This window comes from Heterodontus francisci, chromosome 47, assembly GCF_036365525.1.
Source record: "Heterodontus francisci isolate sHetFra1 chromosome 47, sHetFra1.hap1, whole genome shotgun sequence".
Classification (NCBI taxonomy): Eukaryota; Metazoa; Chordata; class Chondrichthyes; order Heterodontiformes; family Heterodontidae; genus Heterodontus; species Heterodontus francisci.
This window is the reverse complement of record NC_090417.1, coordinates 5,767,783-5,791,785: the sequence shown is the minus strand read 5'-3', so window position 1 is coordinate 5,791,785 and position 24,003 is coordinate 5,767,783. Positions and strand designations below refer to the sequence as shown.

General features: G+C 42.7%; 1 protein-coding gene across 5 annotated transcripts in view; it reads left to right on the top strand.

The window, feature by feature from the left end:
- Nucleotides 1-24,003, top strand: part of zgc:110329 (uncharacterized protein LOC550500 homolog) — a 331,911-nt gene that overhangs the window by 263,038 nt on the left and 44,870 nt on the right. For all 5 annotated transcript variants that reach the window (XM_068023414.1, XM_068023409.1, XM_068023413.1 and 2 more), the window contains one exon: nucleotides 5,436-5,552. In XM_068023414.1, coding sequence (XP_067879515.1) covers nucleotides 5,436-5,552 — 117 coding nt within the window. The remainder of the gene's footprint in view (nucleotides 1-5,435; nucleotides 5,553-24,003) is intronic.

Below are 24,003 nucleotides of genomic sequence, written 5' to 3'. Positions count from 1 at the left end.
CCACTGCTGATTCTCACTGGATTTGGGCAGGCAGCTGACCGAGGACATACAGCTGGGGCCTGTTCTGCTGCTTGATTCCTGTCCCGTTAAAATTGGGGCTCAAATATATTTCAAGGGTTGATAGACTTTGGCACGGTGGGGAAGAGAAGGTGGTATTCCACCATCAAAATCACCAACGATGAAAATTGAAGTGACGACGTCTAAGCACTGCTTCTGTCAGTCTTGGGCTGTACCAGGAGGGCAGTTAATGTGCTCCATTGGTTTGGAGACTCCTTGTGACCCTGAGGTATTCTTCAACAACGTGGCCTTATTATGAATAATTCAGTATTAATATTCAGCTCAGAGAATTGAATCTTGTCAATAGCTAATTACCATTTATAAGTAATATCCTGCATAAATTCTGGACTTTGAAGGAAAGTTGCAGGAGACAACTTTATTCAAACTGCACTATTTGATTTGGATTGCTTTCTATATATTCACTGTTGAATAAACCATTCAACATGGTAGAGTTTAGAATTTTACTATCTTCCATATTAAAGTGATTGGATTTGTGTGAACTCGAGACTCTCCTACCTGACTGGGTTGTGGCTAGATTGACATATGTGGCTCCCCGAGGTGTAAGTACTTTGACTGTGGTCCTTGCAGCAATGTTTAGAGGCCCAGTTCTTGCAGGAGATCACAAAAACTGTTCTGCAGTGCAGAGGCCAGTGCAACGGACCGATTGGTGTTAACGTATCTAACAACTTGATGCCAATAGCAATGGGCAGCTGCAGTATGAAATCTGTCCAATGCAAATGATCAGTTTGAACAGAGACACAATAGTAACTCCCATTACATAGCAAGAATGTGCGATAAAATCTATTTCCCCATTCCTGGAGGGCAACGTCCAGTGAGAAAATAAGCAAGGAAAGAAAGAACTTATATTTATAAAGTACATTTCATGACTTCAGAATGTCTCAAAGCACTTTACACTTCATAAGTTCTTCATTGGCTGTAATCACATGGTTGTAATGCAAAAAAATTTGCATAAAACAAGGTGTGCAATGAGGTAATGACCTGATCATTTTTTTTTACTTTAATATCACATCAGGAAGAAGGAACCTCTGACAGTTCAATACTCGCTCAATGTGGCAATGAAATGTCAGCCTGGATTGGGTGCTTAAGTTTCCCGAGTGGGACTTGAACTCACAATCTTTTGACTCAGCACTCTCGTCTCGACGTCTGAACCATGGCTGACCGATTGGAACTGGGGCACAATAATAACTCCATTACATGTGTTATGACCGACCGCTCCAGTCAAAGCCCCCAAACAAAATATACGGTTCTGATTGTCGTGGGATAAATGCAGTTAATTGAATCCCGTCGCTCCACAGATTGCCAAACATATCATTTAAAACTTCCCAAATTAAAGAAAGACCCAGCCAAATTGTACTATCTATTAACCCCCGAATGAGGCTAACCAAACCAGTTATCTTTAAATCAACAAATTAATTGGAAGAACTAAATCCTTAAAGAGTTAAACACTATGAAGATATAACCAACATTTAAAAGAGAAAAAATTAGAGTCATTGCAAATTGACAGTCCAATGTTGCTTGCAGTCCTCACAGAATGTCGCTTTCGTTCTCCAGCAAATTTCAACAATTAACGACTTGCAAACACTTTCAACAGAATCAATCTGACTTTAGAGTTTTTCAGGGATAAGAGATTGTCACAGGCTAACTTTCCTTCCTTCACTTGAAATTACCAGAGATCTCTGTTTTGACTTGATGTTTTAGAATTTTGAGAGATAATTAAACAGACTAAAATCCTATTCCTTCAATTTAAATGGTTGAGAGCTCTTTCTTCAGGTGCCAACACCAGCTGTGCCTTTATGTCTCTGTGTTTTTTTTAGAACAAACTGTCTTCAACTAAAATGCCACTTCAAAATTGAATTGTAACAAATATAAATCGCTTAACACTCACTCCCAGTGGCTGTATCTATGGTAAGGAAAATGCACCCTTTGAATCGCAGCCTCCAAATGGCTGTTTCTAAGGCAATGAAAATGCACCTTCCTATAACTCCTTAGGCTTGCTGGTTCTTAAAGCAATACTGATCCTTTGCAAGCCTTAAAGGCAAATCGCATATTCCCAGAAAAAAAGCTACAGGACCATGACACATGTCACAGATGTGCAATAAAATAGCTTTCTATATTCCCAGTCAGCTCTTACTGGGGAGCAGTGCTGCATGAGAAAAAAAGCGAGGAATGCAGCACTGCTCTCCAGACCTGGAATGCCTTTTAGCAAGATTAGTGACAACTTGAGCTGCTTTATTACTCACTTTAAAAGCTAGATGCATCATCCCAGCAAGTATTTTTGCCTTTGATTAAACTTTTATTCTTTCAGTAGTTTCATCCTTGTTTGAAATTCAAGGCCATCTCCCATGACGGTGATACACTACAACTTCTTTCACAGAGATGACCAAATAGCTAGTGACTGTACCTCTTATCCACTTTGTTCTGAGATTTTAAAAGGCTGGTTGTACTTTGAGGCTGAAGGTTCAGCATTACAGAGGGTGGGTTTCACTGACACAGCCACTTAGCATGCTATCACTTCAGAGAGACTCTCATTTGCCAGATTAGGACAAGGGGACAGTGGTTCAAAGTAGCAAAAGATATGCAGACTGATATTGGGAAGTCCTCTTCACACTGAGGAAGGAATTTTGACTTTGGATGATTGTCTGTCAGCTGATATTTATTTAGCTACCCTTTATATTGAGTAAATTTTATCAAAATGAACATTGGGTGAGATGTATAAAGGGCAGCTGATTTGATAGTATACTATCAGCTAAAGTTAAAATGATGCGAGCGAGTTTGAACAATATGTGAAGTAGACTCCTGATAAAGGACATGAGTGTAGAATCATTGCACAAACAATTTCCTGTTGCATTGGGAATAACTAGGGTGCTTATGGATGTCTGTGTGGTGAGATGGGCCTGAATACCTTCCGAACCCATGGTTATCTTGTGATCTTCAATCCCTGTGTTCACACTGCAAACACTGCTCACTTATCCTGGTAGCAGAATCGCGTTTCCAATTGGAATGCACCCATGGCAATGAAGGACTGGGCTGGAACCTCCCTCCCTCCCTTCCCACAGATTCTCCCACTCTCCTGGTGGAAACCTGGAGAAATGTCAGAGAGCCATTAACGTTCACCCTTCAGGATCTCTACCGATCTTCTTCCGGAGTTTGGGCAGGCAATTGGAGAACCATCTTGGACATTCTACCTCACTGCCATTATGTTGCGGTGTTTAACAATTGGCACTAAGGTGACATCTCACTTGTGGGGACTGGAGTGGAGAATGGCAGAATACCTCATACATGCAGTTTGGAACAGTCTTTAAAAGTTTGGAGTAAAATACATTGGGGGTAAGCTTTCACACGGGTTCTCCCACTGGCCATAAGCCAGAAGAATGGCCAAGGAAATGACAGTTCACTGCGCTTCCTCTTCACTTCATCCAACCTGTGCTGTACCTGCCCTGGGAGTGTTTGATGAGGGCAGTGTAGAGGGAACTGTACTCTGTATCTAACCCCATTTTTTGTTTTGAGGAGGGGGCTGAATGGGCCTCCCTGTGTTCCTCTGTCTCTCACTGTGTGGTGTATTTACTCACTGAACTGGGCCTGGTGGAATGGCAGGCACAGGGTTACCTGGAGTCAGCAGGATGGTGGAGATGATGACCAGGGAGAAGATGATACTGATTACCAGAACAGCCATCCCTTTCCAGTTCTGTGGAGGGGCACTGGATCCTCCCAAGCCCTAGAAAAAGAGCATCAGGTTAATCTCCCATTGACTCACCAGCATCAGCAGTGTTCGTGAGTGAGTGTGTGAAATAGAGCAGGAGAGAGCGAGAGACAGGGGCAGGGACAGGGGGAGACCAATGCGAAGTTGTCCATTTTGGCAGGAAGAATAAAAAAGCAGCATTTTATCCAAATGGTGGGAGATTGCGGAGCTCTGAGACGCAGAGGGATCTGGGTGTCCCAGTGTGTGAATCACAAATGGTCAGTATGCAGGTACAGCAGGTAATTAGGAAAGCTAATAGAATGTTATGGTCTATCGCGAGGGGAATTGAATATAAAAGTAGGGAGATTATGCTTCAGCTATACAGGGCATTGGTGAGACCACATCTGGAGTACTGTGTACAGTACAGGTCTCCTCATTTAAGGAAGGATGTAAATGCATTGGAGGCAGTACGGAGAAGGTTTACTGGACTAATACCTGGAATGGACGGGCTGTCTTACGACAAAAGATTGGACAGGCTAGGCTTGTATCCGCTGGAGTTTAGAAGAGTAAGAGGCGACTTGATTGAAACAGAGAAGATCCTGAGGGGTCTTGACAGGGTGGATGTGGAAAGGATGTTTCCCCTTGTGGGAGAATCTAAAACTAGGGGTCACTGTTTAAAAATAAGGGATCGCCCATTTAAGACAGAAATGAGGAGAAATGTTTTCTCTCAGTCGTGAGTCTTTGTTTCCACTGCCTTTTGAGGAAGAGAATTCCAGAGTGTTTGAATATTTTTAAGACAGAGGTAGATAGATTCTTGATAAGCAAGGGGGTGAAAGGTTATCGGGGGTAGGTGGAAATGTGGAGTAATCAGTTCAGCAATTAATGTATTTAATGGCAGACAAGGTTCGAATGGCCGAGTGGCCTACTCCTGCTCCTAATTTGTATGTTCATATGAGAGGGTGAGGGAGAGAGACAGAGAGAGAGCGAAAGACTGAAACAGAGGGAGACAGAGAGGGAGAGTGACAGAGAGAAAGAGAGAGAGACAGAGATGGGAGGGAGAGAGGGAAAAGGGAGAGACAGAGGGGTAGAGAGAGAGAGAGAGACAGGAAACAAGGGAGAAAGACAGAGGGACAGATTGGGACAGAGAGAGAGACAAACAGCAGGGGAAAGACATGGCTCAACAAGGCCTAGGACAGTTCAGAAGTCGAAAAGGAGAGAATGCGACTGGGGGTGTGATTGGGGGTGATGTGTGCATTGGAGAGGCTGTCTGAGGAAGTATGGAGGGTGTGGGGACTGTACAGGAGGCTGGGTGTTGGCAGGCTAGAATTATCCATGTTGTATGCAGCATTCCTCTGAACTTCGCAATGGGACAGTGTAGATGGAGCTTTACTCTGTATCTAACCTGTTCTGTTTCTGCCCTGGGAGTGTTTGACGCTGACACTCATGAAACACCAGACTGGAATAACATTCCAATCTTGATCAACACAAAGTTTATACTTTGAAAATGGATTGAAATCTCGCCTCATCATTGCTGACAATCCCTACACCTGATTAAACACAATTGTTTTCTCTCGGCTCTCTCCCGCCCACAAGTCTAACGACTGAAAATGAAATCAATCTCTGAGCCTGACATTTCTTCAGGGCTGTGCAGTAATTTGGATCTCTTTCTTGCTGACAGTTTTCATGCTGCGGGGGAGATGAATACAAGGACTGGGCTGTGAATCATTACCATGCCTGTGATGCACCAGGACCACTGGCTTGTGGAGTACCGTACACCTGCTGTGTGAAGGAACAGGTAGGATTGTGGCTTACAAGTTGTAAGAGGCAAGACATTGTAGGTGTTCAAATTGGCTTGTATTTTTCTATTAGATGCTTTTACCTTGAGCTGGCTAAGTACCTTCAATAGGCACTAAATGGTATTACTGATAGTGAAAGATACTAAGGGCATTTCACCACAGTACACGAGGTTGGCGTGGATGTTCTGTTCAGTTACCTGGTACAGGGTGCTGAGTGGTGTGGGACGTGGGTTTAATTCCAATGCAGACAGCTGGAAAGAGGGAGTTTTACGTGGATAATGTTAACTAACCTTGTACATTGTGACCCCAAAGTCACAGCCATCCTGCATGTATATGCAAATAAGATTGGGTTGAGTGCGCTTAATCACTTTCCGAGGTCACAGCAGTTTGAAGAATTAATAGTTTGAGCCGTAAACAGCACTAGAGTAAGGGTCACCGGGAGTGTAGCATTGGAAGCACAATGTTCGTTGACTCTAATTTCTCATATGATAACACAGCTGGGATCAGATCTGACCATATGAAAGGGAGTCTACAGAGATTGCCTAGAGCATGGCAGGAGATGCCCTGTCCACTGTTTGGAACCTTTACTGAACCCCTTGTGTCCTCTCCCTTCAGTCCCCTGCTTGTGCACCCCCTTGTGTTCCTCACCACATCCGTATTCCAATGGTGCTTAGCAACAAATGTTGATGGACTACTGAGCTGTGAAGCATGGCTGCAATGACTTGTTTCTATCTAAGGTTCATGCACTTTCCAGCAGGAATAATAACGGGCAAAGGCAAATATATGGAGTTAGGTCACAGATCAGCCATGATCTCATTGAACGGCAGAACGGGCTCGAAGAGTTACATGGACTACTTCTAATGCTAGCAGTCATTGGACAGTGATCAGCAACAAGAACCCAAGCTGGCTTCTTGTTTTCCTCCTGACTAGGGATACTGGATGCAGTTGGAGAATTCCCAGTGTTGTCTTCACTAAGATCAGATAACTCAGCACTGATCTGGAGTGAGTCCAGGGCCTTCCTAGTGTCTATAACTCAATGAGGCTGGCAATAGTGCATCTATCGACTGAGGCATCATCAGATCTTGCTCTTTGTGTCCCATTGCAGAGGGACAAGTTGTCAGGCAATATTGGTAAATACTGAAAGTAGTGACACTGGTTAATAAGGCCATTTAAAAGGCAAACCCAGCACTAGGGTGAAATAGATCTGAAAAGTAGAGTAGTTATGTTAAATTTATGGTTCATCATAACCTTGGTTAATCCACAGTTGGACTATTGTGCACAGTCCTAGTTTCTATATTATAAAAGAGGCACTGGAGAAGATGTGAATAAGACTTACAAGGCTGCTACCAGAGGTTACACATATGGAAATGTTGAACATATTTTGTTCAAAAAAAAACCGAGAGGCCGAGTGAGATTCCTTCATTGGATATTCCTGGTGAAGAGCAGCATTTCCAGGGAGTTGAGGCAGCATAGGCCTCTAGGCCTTGACCTGCTATCCATGAAAATGGATGGATGGGAAACCACGGCCTACGCGTGAGCCATTTCCTGACCAGATTCCTTGTGAGTGATGCTCCTCACTTGGAGCATCCTATGTGAAAACTGGCCTTTGAAGTTAAAGGGTGAAAGTGGTTAGTGTTTCAAAAATAAATCAAATCCTTAACTTGTCGGAAACCAGGTCACTTTGGTGCCATATCGGAAGGTTGAGGTGGCCTGCCAGATTCAAGCTTTAAGTCAGCAAACCAGGAAACAGTCCAGTCTTTCAGTTTCAATAAATCATCATTGCAGTTATGTGTAAAGTTTCCAGTAACAAGCAGCAACCAACAACTTGGCAATCTTGTGAACCAAGTCCTGATAAACATACAACTAATTCAGCAAGGATCTGGTATAGAAAGGTGTCCAGTAGCACGAGCATTTCTTGATGAAGATAGCAAATTCCAATTATCTATTGGAGACCTGCTTCAATGTTAAACAAAAATGAGAGCCAAGTGCCCCTGTTATAGTCTCTAGTACCAGGATCTCCATATAACATATTAATGCAGTCAGTCTTGTCAACTGAAAGAAATATGCTTTACTACAGGTGGCTGCGAAGCTCTAGTCTTTGGATCAATGAAGATTCTCTTGGGGGAGAGGTGGGGTTTGGACTTTCTGACCATGCTCTGGGGTTCTCCTCTTGAAGTCATGAGAAATTCATCAAGAGAACACAAAGGATTGGTGAGGTAGATAGACTTTCTGCCTAAATTTACCATCTGCATTCCTCTTAAGAAATATACGGAACTAGTTTGACATCCAGCCGTGCTATGTGCATCTTGACTCTGGCTCGTCCTGTGAACCTGACCTGGTTATCTATAGAGTGTAAGTTCATTTTGGGCCATAGCGATTTGACTGCCTGTTTTGCATTCAACTGATCTTCTCCATTGACTGAGAAGATTCTGTTGAAAAAGCTTCTCTGAATTGCCATGAAGAAGTTGAAATTTGTTTTTTAGTCTGGTGCAAATCTGCCATTACAATTCCACAGCCCCATTCACCATGAATGTTCCGATTATTCTTTGTAAGTGGGTGAGACTCTCTGGGCACATGCCATCAGTTCAGAAGAGCATGCACTGTTTGAGTGTTTAAACAAAGCAGTTTTCTTTGAAGAGCTTTCCCATCTTGCATCCAGCTTTTTACCACTTTGAGCTGATGGCATTATTTGAAGGCTTGATTGTGGAGAGGTCTTCGGGGGAGGTGTCAGTCATAGACACAGGGAGATGCAAGTTTTTACCCCCTTCATCCAGTAAGACTACTGCTGCAGCTGAATTGAGCTGTGCCAGCAATGGCCTTTTCTGAGGCTTAGTTGTTGACATGCCTGCCTTTTTATATATCCTCCTTGAAGTAAAGAAGAGAGATGAAGGGTAGAGGCAAAGTTGAGGAAGCAGAAAGAATGTTTTGAAAGGAAGTTTCACGAGCTGCAAGTGCATCATTCACCATATGGGTCAGGCGTCACACACCGGAACCAATTCAAGGAATGAATAAATGATGTAGGTAAGGGTCCTACTTATAAGATATTTGAAGAATGTGCCTTTTATGGGGGAATACTTGGTCTGCACTGTGTCAGACGTGAGGTGCTGGAAAGTGACGGTTGCAAAAATGGTGTGTGTGAGAATATGAGAAAAAGGAGGTGTAGCGGAAGAATTGAATCTAGAAAGAAAAAGCTGGTATGAGTAAAAATGACTGAAGCTGTTGCATTGTTTGGCTGTCTAATGTCTTTGGTTGCCCCAGGAAACTGGTGGTTTCCTATCTGCAGTGATGGCTAATAACCAGAGCAATGCCAGTCATGTCCATATCCCTAGATTGAACATTTAAAAAATATGTCTGGCTAGAATATACTGTAGGATAAAGAGAGTGCCATATACCATGGAAGAGATGGTGCTGAGAAAGCCTTTGTATGAAGCCTGCAAGATGGACATTCCTAATGAACGTATTATAAACATTTCAAGTCTGCTAGAAATCGTTTTGGACATTCAAGCTGCAAAGACCTTTTGAAACCCTGTGTGTTTGATATTTGAAGCTTCTTGTTATTGTTCTTTAAGTAAACTGCAGTTTATAAAAATGATAGTGAGAAATTTGTTGATCAGCCAACATCAGCAAGCTCAGGGAGACTTCACTATCAACATCTGAATCAGACTCTATCTCTTGACTTGAATGTTGCTGAATTACTCACTCTATACCCTCAAATCACTGTACAGTAATCCTGCTTCTAACAAGACCACTAACGTAATAAATATATGTTGCCTGTGAAAACATGGATTTATAACGCTGTCAAGTGAAGGATACAAATGATTGATTTTGTGTAATGAAGCTGCAACAAGATTATGCGTCAGTCACAAACCTGAGAGCTAATTTGAAGGGTTGTCGAATGCACAAAGTAAGGATCTGTGGCTTTGTGTATTTTTTTCTTGAATATTCCTTACACTTCACTTTAAGAATCTCCAGAAGTTGAGGCTTTAGGATTTTGGAACTTTCAGGCAGATTCTGATTCATCACGAGCTATCTCATTACATAAACATCAATACACTCTCTGTACCACTTCACACATCAACAGAAGACGACCTACAATAGATGTCTTTTGGACTCCATTAGTTCTTCTTGTCTCCTCTCCCTCAAACCCATCATCACCAGGAGCTTTCTGATGCCAAACTGAGATGCCTCATTAACCATCAATTTTCTTTACAAAGAACAGACGTGCATGTTTATTAAATCTAAACTGGATTGTCTTCCTCATCAATTCTCATTTTATAATCTCGATACTTTTTCCAAGAATGAAGGAAATGCATAAGCAAGCAGGCCCCTGTCGCGTGACCGCTATTCTGCCGGACCCTAAAACTTGAAATCTGAAATGAGTTAACAAGAGTGATGAAGTAGCAGTAAAGGGGCCATTGGTATTCCTCAGTATATGATGCATGACTTAAACATATGCACATTAGTTCTACAATTTGGCTGAAAGCCACTGATGCAAGCTTTCATCTTGATGTACTTTGATTTGCACATAATCCTGTGGAAAGCAATCAGGCTTTTTACTCTGTATCTCATAAATATCAAAAATCCCATTTCGCTTCTCATTTAGAATATACTATTTGAATCCTTATGATTTCACGCATGGAGAAAATTTGTTAACAAAAATTGCACCTTACTGCTTGTCTTGCACTCTCTAATTCTCTTAACTTTATATTTCACTTACTGTTGCACTTTTTCTGTCCCTCTCTCCCACTCCTCTCTGTGTGCCTCTCATGCACTTTCACTGTCATTCACTCTATTTCTTTCTCTTTTCATATCCTGTTCAACTTTCTATCCTTCCCTGTGTCTCCACAAGAGGAACATTCTAGAAATCTAAACTCTTGTTGCAGTGAAATTATGCAAAGAAAATTACAGAGAGAGACTCCAATCTTGAGTTTTTATAATCAGGATAGATGTCCAAGTTTTATGACAAAGGTACAGGTGTACAGAGCTGATGTGAAGTTAGCTATAAAGTTATTTATTAACCCAGTCAACAGAAAGCTGAAGGTAACAAAGTGTAAACTGTTGAACATCCTGGAGAGTTTGATGTCGGACCTCTTGCAGTATTAAGGATCAACAGTCTATCTTCTTTGTGTTGGAAAGTCTCGAGCTCCAACATAAAAACAGGATGTCTTTGAAATGTGGGAGGAATGCATGGCTTGTCTTCTGATATGAAGAGTGCTTCTGCAAGGAAAGAAGTGACAGTAACAATGTCAGCCATGAGTGATTGCACTGTACCTTCAATAGTGAGGGTAGTAAACAGAAGTGGAGGGATCCATTAACTACAGCATAGAACGCTGACACGTAATAAAGCCTGTTCTTCAAGGAGGTTAAGAACAGTTAGGTCCGGGAGCCTTGTTCAAGGGAAGTAGCTTTGGAATAAGCTATTTACATAGGTAAGACCTCATGATAGACTATCTTCAAAGGATTTGAATAGATACATTTGTGACATGTACCTTTGATGTAGACAAAATATGGTATATAAAGGAGGATAGTAATGAATAGAGAACTTGCAAGGTGCAGAAAGTCAAAATCTGCTCTCTGTATCCAGTCATGCTGATCACTGTGTTGTGCATCAATAAAGTCTGTTCCTATTCTCCCCTATGAAGTGTCTCATGCTTACTTGAATTATGTGTAGTGAATAATAGAAGGAAGAAAGTTTAGTTCATGTTCGCATTGGAGTTCTATGTGTTCTGCTGAGAACATCATTTCTAAGTACCATGGAGAGGGTACTTTGAAAAGTGCATAGCATGCTACCAAGCCATATAATCAGGGAAAGGAGAAAATAGATGAGGGGAAATAGATAACATGGTCCAGGATGTATTCTGAAAAACATGTGGTTGTGAGGTTGGATAGATAGTGTCACATTTAGACTTGTTGGTGTCATTGCTGCATCATCTGGACTCAAGCCCTCTTCATTTGGTTAGAGAGCAGCAACAAGACAAGGATATTGGATAAATAGAATAGAATTGATCTGTTCTCAGTGGGGAACAGATTGAGGAAATTATCCCAGTATTAAAAACCTGAGAGGCATGGATACACCATTTAACTCTTAAGCTTAAGTGGCTCAGTATCCAGAAAAAAAACTGTATTTATTTAGCACCTTTCACAACCTCAGAACTTCCAAAAGTACTTCACATCCAGTCAAGTACCTTTGAAATGCAGTTACTGATGTAATGTACGAAATACAGCAGACCACTTGTGCACAGCAAGATGCAAGATCCAAGAAACAGCAGTGAGTTAAATAGATTTTAGTGGGCTTGTTTGAAGGATAAATGAGGACAGTGAGAGAAATCTCTTGCTCTTCATAGGCAGAATGCCATGTGATCTTTAAGGTGAATGTAAGAGTGCAGGCAGACAAAGCCTCAGTTTAGCAACTCATCCAAAAGACAGCACTTCCAACAATGCAGCACTCCCACAGTGCTGCTTCAAATTGTTAACCTAAATTATGTACTCTGGAGTGGGTCTTGTAGTCATCACCTCCTGATTGAGAGACAGAAGTGCTACCACTGAGCCAAGGCTGACACCTTCAACCGTTTTGTAATTATTGAGCGGAGGGCACGGCAAATACATTAGCAGTATCATAAGATGATTGAGGATTTGGAGCTCCGAATGTCAGTCGTGTGAGCAGATAATCCAGGATTTCAGAAGCTGCAATTAGTTACATTGAGACACTCATGTTACTGTGATAAATTTGGCCCTTCTCGGTCCCATTTATCTGCTTTCTCCAAAATAATGACAATTTCCTGCTTTCTCCCCACCTCCTTTCATATTTGAAAGTAACTATGCAATAATTTTTGAATCCTGCAGTGGATTTGACATTGATCACCATTTGTGGCAAAGCAAATCCTTGTGTGAAAAGATTCACCTGATCTGCCCCTTTGTGGACCTTATGTTTATCCTGTGATCCTGACCTCATCTTCCATCCAACCACCAGTGGAAACAATCTATGATGACCTCATCTGTTCCTTTTCACATTCTGATTTCGTGTATGTAAATGGTAGCAGGTTTGCTTCTGACCTGTGTCAGCTACTGTTACACAGAGTTCTGAGCTTTCAATACATATACAAAACACTTGTGTTTTGAAAAACTGAGGAAAGGATTTTTCTTGGTGGACATTGATTGGTGAAACTTGGTGGGTTTGAACTGAATGAAATACACAGACTGCAAGGCATCTGTTTACAAATAACTCATCAGGGGAATGACAGGTCAAGATTTATGATTGTCATGTGACTTGATTGTTGAAGTTAGTTTCAAGTTTGGATTGTGAAAAGACCAGTGAGTTGGACAAGGAACAGGCATTTAGAAATCTGACTGTGACCTGACTGGAGAAACAGACCTCTCTCTGTAAAGGAAGACTTGCATCTCTTGAAAGGAAATCCTGCATTTGAAATGTGGCTCTGATCTGCCTGGAGAGAGAAAAGAGACCCAGGAAAAGTAGAGGTACTTCTCTCTATAAGAGGAAGACTGCTTTTCAGTGAAGAAACTCCGATATGTCGGAGGTAGCAGATTCCTTTTGCCTCCAGTCTTTGAAGAATCCCTGCCTTCAGTGGTTCCTGTTGCGCTGCCCCCAATGTTTTGGGAGGTCCTGAAATCTCAAGAAATCTTCTTCTGCTCGACTGCTGCTTCAAACCCCAAGCAGATCCGTTGCTACAGATCTGTGTGATGCCTGCTGCAGAAAAATTGCCTTGAATGCCTACACATCACAGACTGTTCAACAACCTCGCTTGGAGAGACTTTGAGTGGCATCCGACTATTCGACTCTGGGACATCTAACCATTCCGAAAACATCCAACCAGAACGTGATAAACTCAATCATTTTATTTTTTTCCTTTTTATTCCTAGGAAACAGCTGTAAACCAAAAAAATCCTTTTGTTCCCGGTTAACGTTTTTTTTTGAATGTATGTGTGTGTGCATGAGGGTGAAGGAAATAAGGAGTTTTTTTATACATATAGATTTATCTCGTTAGTAGTTAAGACTTATTTCTTTTCTAATAAATAGTTAATATTGTTGTTCAAAGAAACCTGGTTTGGTGTGCTTTATTCTGGGGGAGAAGTAGAGTGTCTAATTTGGCTATTCTGTGGTAGGTGGAAAACATACTTGACACGTTGTGACCTGTGGAGTAGTGGGACTGAATTAACAGTGCATTATTCCCACCTTGGTCATAATACTTTGCACAGAAAAGTTATTGACCGTAGCCTGCACTGTGATGGTATTGAACTAATAGAACAAGCCCATGTTGCTCGTGAAACACTGAGCTCTTAGGATATGAGCACATTCAAAGGCTGTAACAATCCAAGTATTTCTTTCATTATGCTCTCCTGAGAGCAAAGGAGATTGAGGAGAGATTAGGTAGAGGTGTACAAGATTCTGACAGGTGTGGATAGGGTAGACCAAGGAAAGCCGTTGCCCTTAAGCTGATCGTACAAGAACTAGGGGACACAGATTTAAGGTTTTGGGCAAGAGATGCAGGAGGATGTGAGGAAGAACTTTTTTATGTCGCGAATGGTGATGACCTGGAACTCACTGCCCATGAGGGTGGTGGAAGTGGAGGTGATCAATGATTGCAAAAGGAAATTGGATGGGCACTTGAGTGAAATAAACATACAGGGCTACAAGGATAGAGGGGAGAATGGGACTGACTGGATTGCTCTACAGAGAGCCAGCATGGAATCAATGGGACAAATGGCCTCCTTATGTGCCTTCATGGTTCTATCACTCTTTGTTGCCAAGACAGTGGATAAGGGTCCCGTCAACTTTTCCATAGTTAGATTGTTTTATTGCAGAAATGGGAATGCAGGTTGTTGATGGTTTTCCCTGTGGTTGGAAAAACACCGAAGATTTTTTTTTTTAGCAATTACACTTATTCAGCTGATGTAACAAATGAAGCAGCCAGTGCACTGAGATTGATGCCGAGTTAATGAGAACCTGTTAGAGCTCAAGGGCATTTGAGAGTCGTGGGAGCCATTAGTCTTTGTTTTATGTTGCAGCTCTGTTAGAGGTTCAATCAAATGAACAATCCCAATATTTACAATGAAATTTCTTGGATGTAACCACAGATCATAATCTCCCCTCACTCTGGGTGTATTAATTTGAATTTAACATGAAACTGGAACTAAAATAAATTAAAATTTAAATAAAAAGAGCAGGGCACCAGTGGCCTGTTCAATATTTATCTCTTAACCAACATCATTGAAAACATATTAAACAGGGGTTTCCATTATGTTGCACTGGACTTTCCAGTGCAATTCATCTAAAATCGACTGAACCAGGGATGCACAAGATGCCAGAATTGGAGGCTTGTAGGGCTGGAGGAGGTTAGAGATTGGGAGGGGTGAAGCTATGGAGGAAATTGGAGGTAAACCATGTGAAGTGAAGCTATATCATCAACTGTTGGTGAGCCATTTGGAAAACTTATTTCCTTAACTTTTGATTTGAAAGCATTGTTTTTTTGAATGACAGTTTCTTCAAGCTTCTGTTTTTCTTTCCCTTGAAATAGTATTAAATGAGAACATAGATGTTTCAAAAATCTCAGCAAGGATTCAGCTTACTCACCTCCTAAATTCATGGTTATTGATTCAAAGAAACAGCAGTAATTTAAGACAGATTACTTTTATTCCTGCACAGGCGAATTCCCATATTGAATTAATAGAACAGTTGCCTAAATACTAACTTATATGACCTTGTACATGGACTAGTAATACTTAAAAGTCAAGAATATGGGGCATAGTTTCAAAGTTTGCAAATGCCACAAAATTTGGAAATGTAGTAACCAATGAGGAGAATACGAACAGCCACCTGAGGTCATTGAAAGACATTGCATTAAACTTCATCTCATTTCACCAGTCTGTCAGAGAAATGGAATATGTTATATTTCCTCTCCTCATTCTTCCTACTGAAATGTAAAATAAATGATAATTTTAAAGGGAGTACAGGCACAGAGAGACACAAATCTTGGAGATGGCAGCACAAGCTGAGAAAGCTGTTTCAAAATGGATCTGGGATTCTTGACTTTATTCATAGTGGAATAGAATACAAAGCAAGGAAGTTATGCTAATCTTTCATAAAACACTGGTTCGGCCTCAGCTAGAGTATTATGTTTTATTCTAGGCACCACACTTTAAAAAGGAGGTCGAGGCCTTGAGCGAGTGCATAAGAGATCTACCAGAATGGTACCAGGGTTGAGGTGCCTCAGTTATGTGGAAAGACTGGAGAAGTTGGGGTTGTCCTCCGTAGGGAAAAAAAGGTTAAGATGAGATTGGATAGAGATTTTGAAATTGAAAAAAGGTTTGGATGGAGGAAATAAGGAGAAACTGCTTCTGGTGGCAGAAGGGTCAGTGCATTTTGTGTCATTTCCCTGTTTAAATGACCCCGATTCCTGGAATATCGTCTAAAACAGGGAATGATTGTTTCGTTAATCTGTGCACTTGATGTTTGCAATGTGATGTTTGTACTATTCTATGACTTGGCCCATCAAGTTGGTGCCGATTCTTTCAAAGAGCAATCCAGTTAGTCCCCACCCTTTGAAGGCTGCTATCGAATCTGTATCTGCCACCCTATCAGGCAGTACATTCCAAATACTAACCACTCGTTGAGGAAAAAAGTTGTATTTTCATGTCACTTCATCAATCACTTTAAATCTGTACCCTCTGGAGAGTCGATACCTAGTCATTGGACACCTTTTCTCTTTAAAATCATGAAGAGTTTAGACAGAGTAAATAAACACCTCTATCAAGTCTCCTCTTAGCCTCTCTGCTCTCAGGAGAACAATCCCAGTTTTTCCGGCCTGTTCACGTAACTGTGATCCCTCATCCCTGGAACCGTTATAGTAAATCTCTTCGGTATCCTCTCCAAAGACTTCACGTCCTTCCTAAAGTGTGGTGCTCACAGTTGGATGCAATACTCCAACTGGGGCTGACCTAGTCTTTTATAAAAGGTTAGCATAATTTCCTGGCTGTTGGATCCTGGGCTTGAAATATAGAGTACAAGATACCTTGAGAAATAAACAATATAGTTAATAATCTGTCCTGCTGCCTTCAAAGATTTGTGTGGAAATACCCCCAGGTTTGTTTCTTCTTTAAAATTGTACCATACATTTTGCATGGTCTCTCCTCATTGCTCCTACCAAAATATACCAGCTCACACTTCTCGGTGTTGAACTTCATCTGCTATGTGACCGCACATTCCACCAGCCTGTTTATCTCGTCTTCGGGTCTATTACTATGTTCTTCAATGTTAACTGCACTTCCAAGTTTTGTGGCATCTGCAGATTTTAAGATTGTGCCCTGTACCACAATGTACAAGTCATGTACATATGTCAAAAACGGCAGTAATCTTAGTGCTAAACCTTGAGGAACACCACTGTATATCTTCCTCCAGTCCCAGAAACAGCGATTCATCACAATTCTTTGTTTTCTCTCTCCCAGCCAAATTGGTATCCATTCTCCTACTGCACCTTTTATCCCATTGTTTAGTTTAGTTTAGTTTAGTTTAGAGATACAGCACTGAAACAGGCCCTTCGGCCCACCGGGTCTGTGCCGACCATCAACCACCCATTTATACTAATCCTACACTAATTCCATATTCCTACCACATCCCCACCTGTCCCTATATTTCCCTACCACCTACCTATACTAGGGGCAATTTATAATGGCCAATTTACCTACCAACCTGCAAGTCTTTTGGCTTGTGGGAAGAAACCGGAGTACCCTGAGAAAACCCACGCAGACACAAGGAGAACTTGCAAACTCCACACAGGCAGTACCCAGAATTGAACCCGGGTCACTGGAGCCGTGAGGCTGCAGTGCTAACCACTGCGACACTGTGCCGCCCAATTTTGTATCTTCAATTTTGTTAACAAGCCTAATATTTTATATCAAAAGCCTTTTGAAAGTCCATGTACACATCAACTGCACTGACCTCATCCACCTTTTCTGTTATCCAATCAAAAAACTCAAATCAAGTTAGCCAAAAATGATTTGCCCTTAACAAAATAGTGTTGGCTCTCTTTTATTAGTCCATGCTTGTCCAAGTGAATACCACCTTTTTACATTTGCCCTGTGTGATGAGCAAATAGTAATTTATTTGGTGCTGGGTTTTCTGTCAGCTTAGCTGAGTCAGAAAATGGTGATTTCAACACATGCACTGAGTTTGGGCCTACATTATAGAGGGAATGCTGTCTTCTGCATGAGCCTTGTTCACCTAGGATCCCATGGCACTCTTCACAAAAGCAGGGTGTTGCCTTGGCCAACATTTCTCACTCAGCTAACAGCACCAAAACCAGACTGGTAAGTCATGCATCTCACTTGCCATTTGTGGAATCTTGCTGTGTGAAAATTAGCTGTTGGCTTTATACAGAAACAGGCCATTTGGCCCAACTGGTCTATGTCTGTTTATGCTCCACACCGGCCTCTTTCCATCTGACTTTATCTCACCCATCAACTGATGATGTGCTCTATTCCTTTCTGCCTCATGTAATTATCTAGCTTTCTCTTAAATGCTAACAATGGCTTCACTTCAGAATTAGCTTGCTGCATGTTCAGCACTTTGGGACTCCTGAGAACATGCGGAGGTGCTGCATAAATTGCAAGCTCATTACACATTTCTATGAAAATGGATTATCTTTCACAGAACATGACTTTTTGTATTTAAAAATATAATCACTGATGTGAGAAATTTTGCAATACATTATCGCGTTTCGATACAAATTGCTTGAACGTGTCAACGTGGCAACCTTAGAGCTCATTGGTATCCAAATACTGTGCAACATATAGGATTTTGTCAGCCTATTATCAGTCTGAAGCCAGTAACTTGGGGCCATTGCTCTTTCAAGTTGGGGAAATTATAAAAAGTTTGACAGCTTAAATATTGCACTGACTTTAAGCAGCTCTAATAGAAGCCTGCCATAAAAATTCATACAGCCTTGCTTCAAACATTTTACGCAGCATATCTGTTTGAGATAATGGGCTCAATTTCAAGGTGCTGATTCCAGCACCAGCAATAATCACCAGGGTGTGGGGAGGGCAGGACAGAACAGAAATTCTACTGTCCTCCCCAATCGAGGACTGTTAATGAGCTTTGAAAGAGTATTAAGAACTTGTCAAGCAGTGAAGGGGAAATTTTTTAAGCAGCGGACAGCTGAAGGAAAGTGGTAAAGAGTGGGGAGTCAGCCATAGCTACCCCAGGGCAACACCCTGGCTCCATAAGAGGGTCAGCAGGGCAACGGGGGACTGGGTACTTGGTCAGGGGATGCCCTTGGCACTGCGCAGGTGACGGGTGCTGAGTGCTGACTCGCCCTAAGCTTTGGATGGGGTCAGCATCCCCCCACGCACCCCCCCCCCCCACCCCCCATCCCCGCAGCATTGTGGGGACAGAAAAGCAAAGGCAAGGATGCCAAGGACAATTGAGCAGCCACATGACCAGAAGGAAGGCTCTAGCTGGCAATGGAGGCCAGTGGTAGTGAGGGGCAACGCCTTCTGCAGGAAGGGCAGAACCTTGGGCATCAGGAGGGCACAGGAAAGGAAGGAGGGGCAGGAAGGCAACACAGGTTCGATCAAAGACAGAGCTACCTGGAAATAACCATAACTCAGTCAGTGGGAGACTGTGACTCTCCAGGCAGATGGTCACGGACATCTGTGCCCTGCCAATTGCCGTCAAAGCCACTGTGGCCTTGCACTTCTTCGTTTCAGGCTCCTTCCAACAATCAGCTGCGGACCTTGGTTGCATCTCGCAAACAGTTGCACACCACTGTATCTCACAGGTGACTGATACCCTATTGACCCGAGCTGGATAGTAAATTCAATTCTAGACAGATGAGGCCTCACAGGGACAGAGGGCATTGGATTTCACCTCCATTACTGGACCCATGTGGCACCCGGTGACAGGCCAGTGAGATCCATCAACAGGAAGGGCTTGCAATCACTCAACGTTCACCTAGTCTGTGACCACAACAAGAGCTTCTTCCCAATTCATCCTCTACAGTCCACAGTGCCTCAGATCTTCACTCCAACCCCCACAGTGCATGGATGGATCCTAGGAGATATACCTTGAAGAGATGACTACAGATCCCTCTGTGGAAGCCCCAGCCTGAGGCAGAGAGGCAATGCAACCATGAGTACCATCACTGAGCAGGCTATTGGGCTTCTGAAGAAGTGATTTCAGTGCCTGGACTGGTTGGGTGGTGCCCTCTGATACCCTTCTGTGAGGGTCTCGGTCATCATGGCGGTCTGTTGCACTCTCTGTACATGGGCCTTCCAGAGGGGTGTGGAGCTTGAGGACAGTGAGGCCCTGGAAAGAAACAGCTTATTGTAGGAGGAGCAGAGGTGAGAGAGGAAGAGGAGGCAGAGGGAGTTAATGCTGAGTAGGGAGGTGCCCTTGCTTCATGCAAGGTGGCCTCCTGCTGCCACCTTGCACGAAGAGGACCTCGCTGCTCTCCCTCAAGGCCTCCAGCATTTAGATGCACGTCAGCGATGAAGCAAGGGGCTGCCCTGCCCCAGTTGCAGGCCTCCTGCTCCCCTGTGACATCTCGCTTTCCTCTGGTGTAAACCACAGATATCTCCCTCGGGCCAACCAGCAACCTCACAGATGGCTGCCATGGGGTATGTAAATGAGTCCCACACTTCATCTGATCTGCCTCCATTCCCGCGGGAAACCTGTCTCTATATCAGTGAAGAACTCAACCTGTGAAACTGTGAACTTTAATCAGTCTCCCACCGGAGGCGGCTTTCAGAAACAAAAACAAAGCCACGGCCTCCATGGTGAAAATTTAGCCCAGTGAGATAGAAAGATTAAGATGCTGGAGTAGCATCTTTGGGATCGTCATTCTTCCATTCAGACAGAAGTTTTAGATGGGAGAGAATTGACGGAAGATAGAATGGCGTTACATTGTTTGCTCTTACTTCCCCCGACAGTTTCTCTCCTCCATCTTTCTGTTCCAACTCCATGACTCACCTTGACAAATACACCATTAACTGGTAAGTGCAAGGGAATTTGTTATTCATCTTTCCCTCCGAAGACATCAAAGACCTAGAGGAGATAACAACACTTGCATTTAAATTACACTGAAGGTCCCAAAGTCCTACACAGCCAATTAAAAACATTGAGTGTAGTCACTGTTGAAACACAGCAGCCAATTTACACACAGTAAGATCCCACATACAGCAGTGAGACAAATGAGCAAATAATCTGTTTCTTTATGGTGTTAGTTGAGTGAAAGTCATTGGCCAGGACACTCAGAACTTCCCTTCCTCGGTAGCATGTACGTCTTCATACATGCCTTGTTTAAGCTAACTAAGCAAAACAAGGAGAGAAACTTGGGATCTTTTGTTACCAGATAAAGGCAGCTTATAATTACTGATGTGCCACTCACATCTGCCGCTTGCTTTGCTGTCACTGTGCAATGTGAAGTTGAGTGTGTCAAATAATGTGTCAGCCACTTTTAATATAGTACCTGTGTGCAATTGATGTGAAGGATTCAAATTCAATGAATTAAAAAGCATGAAACCAATGAACATTTAAAGTACTCATCTGTAGAAATGCATTCATTCCTTTTAAGTTGTGAAAGTCAGTCAGCTTCTCCTTCCCGAAACTTTACTCCATAGCCATGTTTTGGAATAAAGGAGAGAGTTACTGAATGTTACAGGCAGTGCTTAATGGCATTTCTCACTACAGGGCAATGGTATTATTGACCTCTACATTACAAAAATGTCCATGCAATAGAAAATTCATGGGTCGGTCTTTCCTCTGTAGCTTGACAATATATTGTGGGTTACTGTGTAATTTTGTTGGGAAATAAATTTTAGCAGTGAGTGCTGATCACCCCAAGGTGGAGCCGGTTTCCGAGGCGATGGAGGGCCTGACCAATCTGGGAAAGCTGGCAGCTCAGGTACCAGCAGGTAGTGACTAGTAAGATGGCTTCAGCTTCAGTGCTTCCTTCACTGCTGATCCCTCTGACAGTGCAGCACTCCCTCAGTACTGCCCCTCCAACAGTGCAGCGCTCACTGCAATGGAGTGTGCTCAAGACTCTGGAGAAGTTAAGCTGAGGCCTAATCTGCCCCTCAGGCAGACATCAAATAGTAGCACAGGATATGATTTAAACAAGTGAAGGAAGTCACCTGATATACTGCCACATTCCACTCTCAAGAAACAACAACAAAAGAGATTTATTAGTCATTGCAGTTTGGAGGAGCTGGCCAGCAAATCTCTGGGTCAATTTGTGAAATACTAACTTTATGCGAGTATAGTTTCTGCCATATGTGTGCAGACTGCTCTTTTGCAGCTGTAATTTATATCCTAGCTAATGCTGTATGTGCTTAGACCATTCGATGTATTTCTGAGGAAGGAAGTCATCAGTATGTAAGCTATATAGGACACTGATGCCCAAGGGGCCTGAAGGGAGCACGGTCCTCAGACAATTGTTCACTCAATTGCAATAACATTTCTATTTGGTTGGTGCAAAGAGCTACTGGTCACAAGCAAACCTTGGTTATGAGCTCCTGTTCCATTCATTACATGGTCTGTAGCGCAGTGTTCTGTGCTGCCTTTAAAAGGGTACATCGGTACAAATAATATCAGCTTATTGTTTGACTGATCCAATACTGCCAATTTAGGTTTCATGGATTTTTTTTATCTTGAGATTCTTGTATTCTTTCAAAAAAAAAGAGCCATCTGAAAAAAAAACTGAAAAATTCTCCTCCTATCTGGACTGTGTGAGCAGCCAGCTACAATGAGTCATGAGAAAAATACAAGTGATATTGGAATAAAATTCCCCATTCTTCACTTTCAAAAACAGGACCTTGAAATGATTCACTCTTGTGTATCTCCCAAAAGGCAGAGAATTACATCTCGGATCGTAAGTGGACCACTTCTGACTTGGAAATATCATGATGTGATTACATTTGAATACCCCAATTACTGCCAGATGCTTTCTGTCTGGCCACTTGCTGTTTAAACAGCCAATGTCAGGCTAACCCGCTACATTGAAATCAGAAATGCAATTCAAATACAAATTGCTATGAGCGGCCTCAGACCCTGATTTGCATATTTAAGCAGTCGCCTGGCAGAAACAGGAGGCTATTTCTAGGTCTGTCAGAAAATTGCATTAACTGGGCCTGGGGTATCAAAGAGGCAGCTGAGGCCTCCATTCCTGATTTTGAACTGCCAGCCACCTTTTTTTGAATGAGCAACAGGCAGGCAGCAGCTGATTCTGATGCCAAGGCTTTTTTAAATTCATTCAGGGGATGTGGGTGTCGCTGGCTAGACCAGCATTTATTGCCCATCCCTAATTGCCCTTGAGAAGGTGGTGGTGAGCTGCCTTCTTGAACCGCTGCAGTCCATGTGGGGTAGATACACCCACAGTGCTGTTAGGAAGTGAGTTCCAGGATTTTGACCCAGCAACAGTGAAGGAACGGCGATATAGTTCCAAATCAGGATGGTGTGTGACTTGGAGGGGAACTTGCAGGTGGTGGTGTTCCCATGCATCTGCTGCCCTTGTCCTTCTCGGTGGTAGCGTTTGGAAGGTGCTGTCTAAGGAGCCTTGGTGTGTTACTGCAGTGCATCTTGTAGATGGTACACACTGCTGCCACTGTGCGTTGGTCATGGAGGGAATGAAAGTTGAAGGTGGTGGATGGGGTGCCAATCAAGCGGGCTGCTTTGACCTGGATGGTGTCGAGCTTCTTGAGTGTTGTTGGAGCTGCACCCTTCCAGGCAAGTGGAGAGTATTCCATCACACTCCTGATTTGTGCCTTGTAGATGCTGGACAGGCTTTCGGGAGTCAGGCGGTGAGTTACTCGCCGCAGGATTCCTAACCTGTGACCTGCTCTCGTAGTCACTGTATTTATGTCATATATCATAGCATACAAGGCTACGGGCCAAGTGCTGGAAAATGTGCTTGATGGCCAGCACAGACACGATGGACCAAAGGGCCCGTTTCTGTGCTGTATAACTCTATGACTCAATGTGGCTGTTCCAGTTCAGTTTCTGGTAACCCCCAGAATGTTGAAAGATGGGGATTCAGCGATGGCAATGCCATTGAATATCAGGGGTGTTGTGGGAAAACTCAATCACCACTCGATGAGACTCAGGTACAGGTTTTGATCTTGCATATGCTTGAATAAATGGAGAGTCCACCTCGGGCAGTCCCGAGACAATGCTCTGGTTTACACACAAAGATACAAATTTATATACTGTTGTTCTCTCACAATACGGTCAAACAGTGGATGATTGATCATGCACTATCATGAATACACCAGATGTCTCTTGGTTGAGTCCATAATCTCTTTGTTTCACATGAGTCAAACATTGCATATTGTGAAGCCTGCACCGATCCCAGCTATCAACCTTCACTGCCTAATCCTGCCTTTTGCCCAAATAGCTTGTCTGTTTCTTTTCTCATTCTGACTTAGTTATATTCTTGCTGA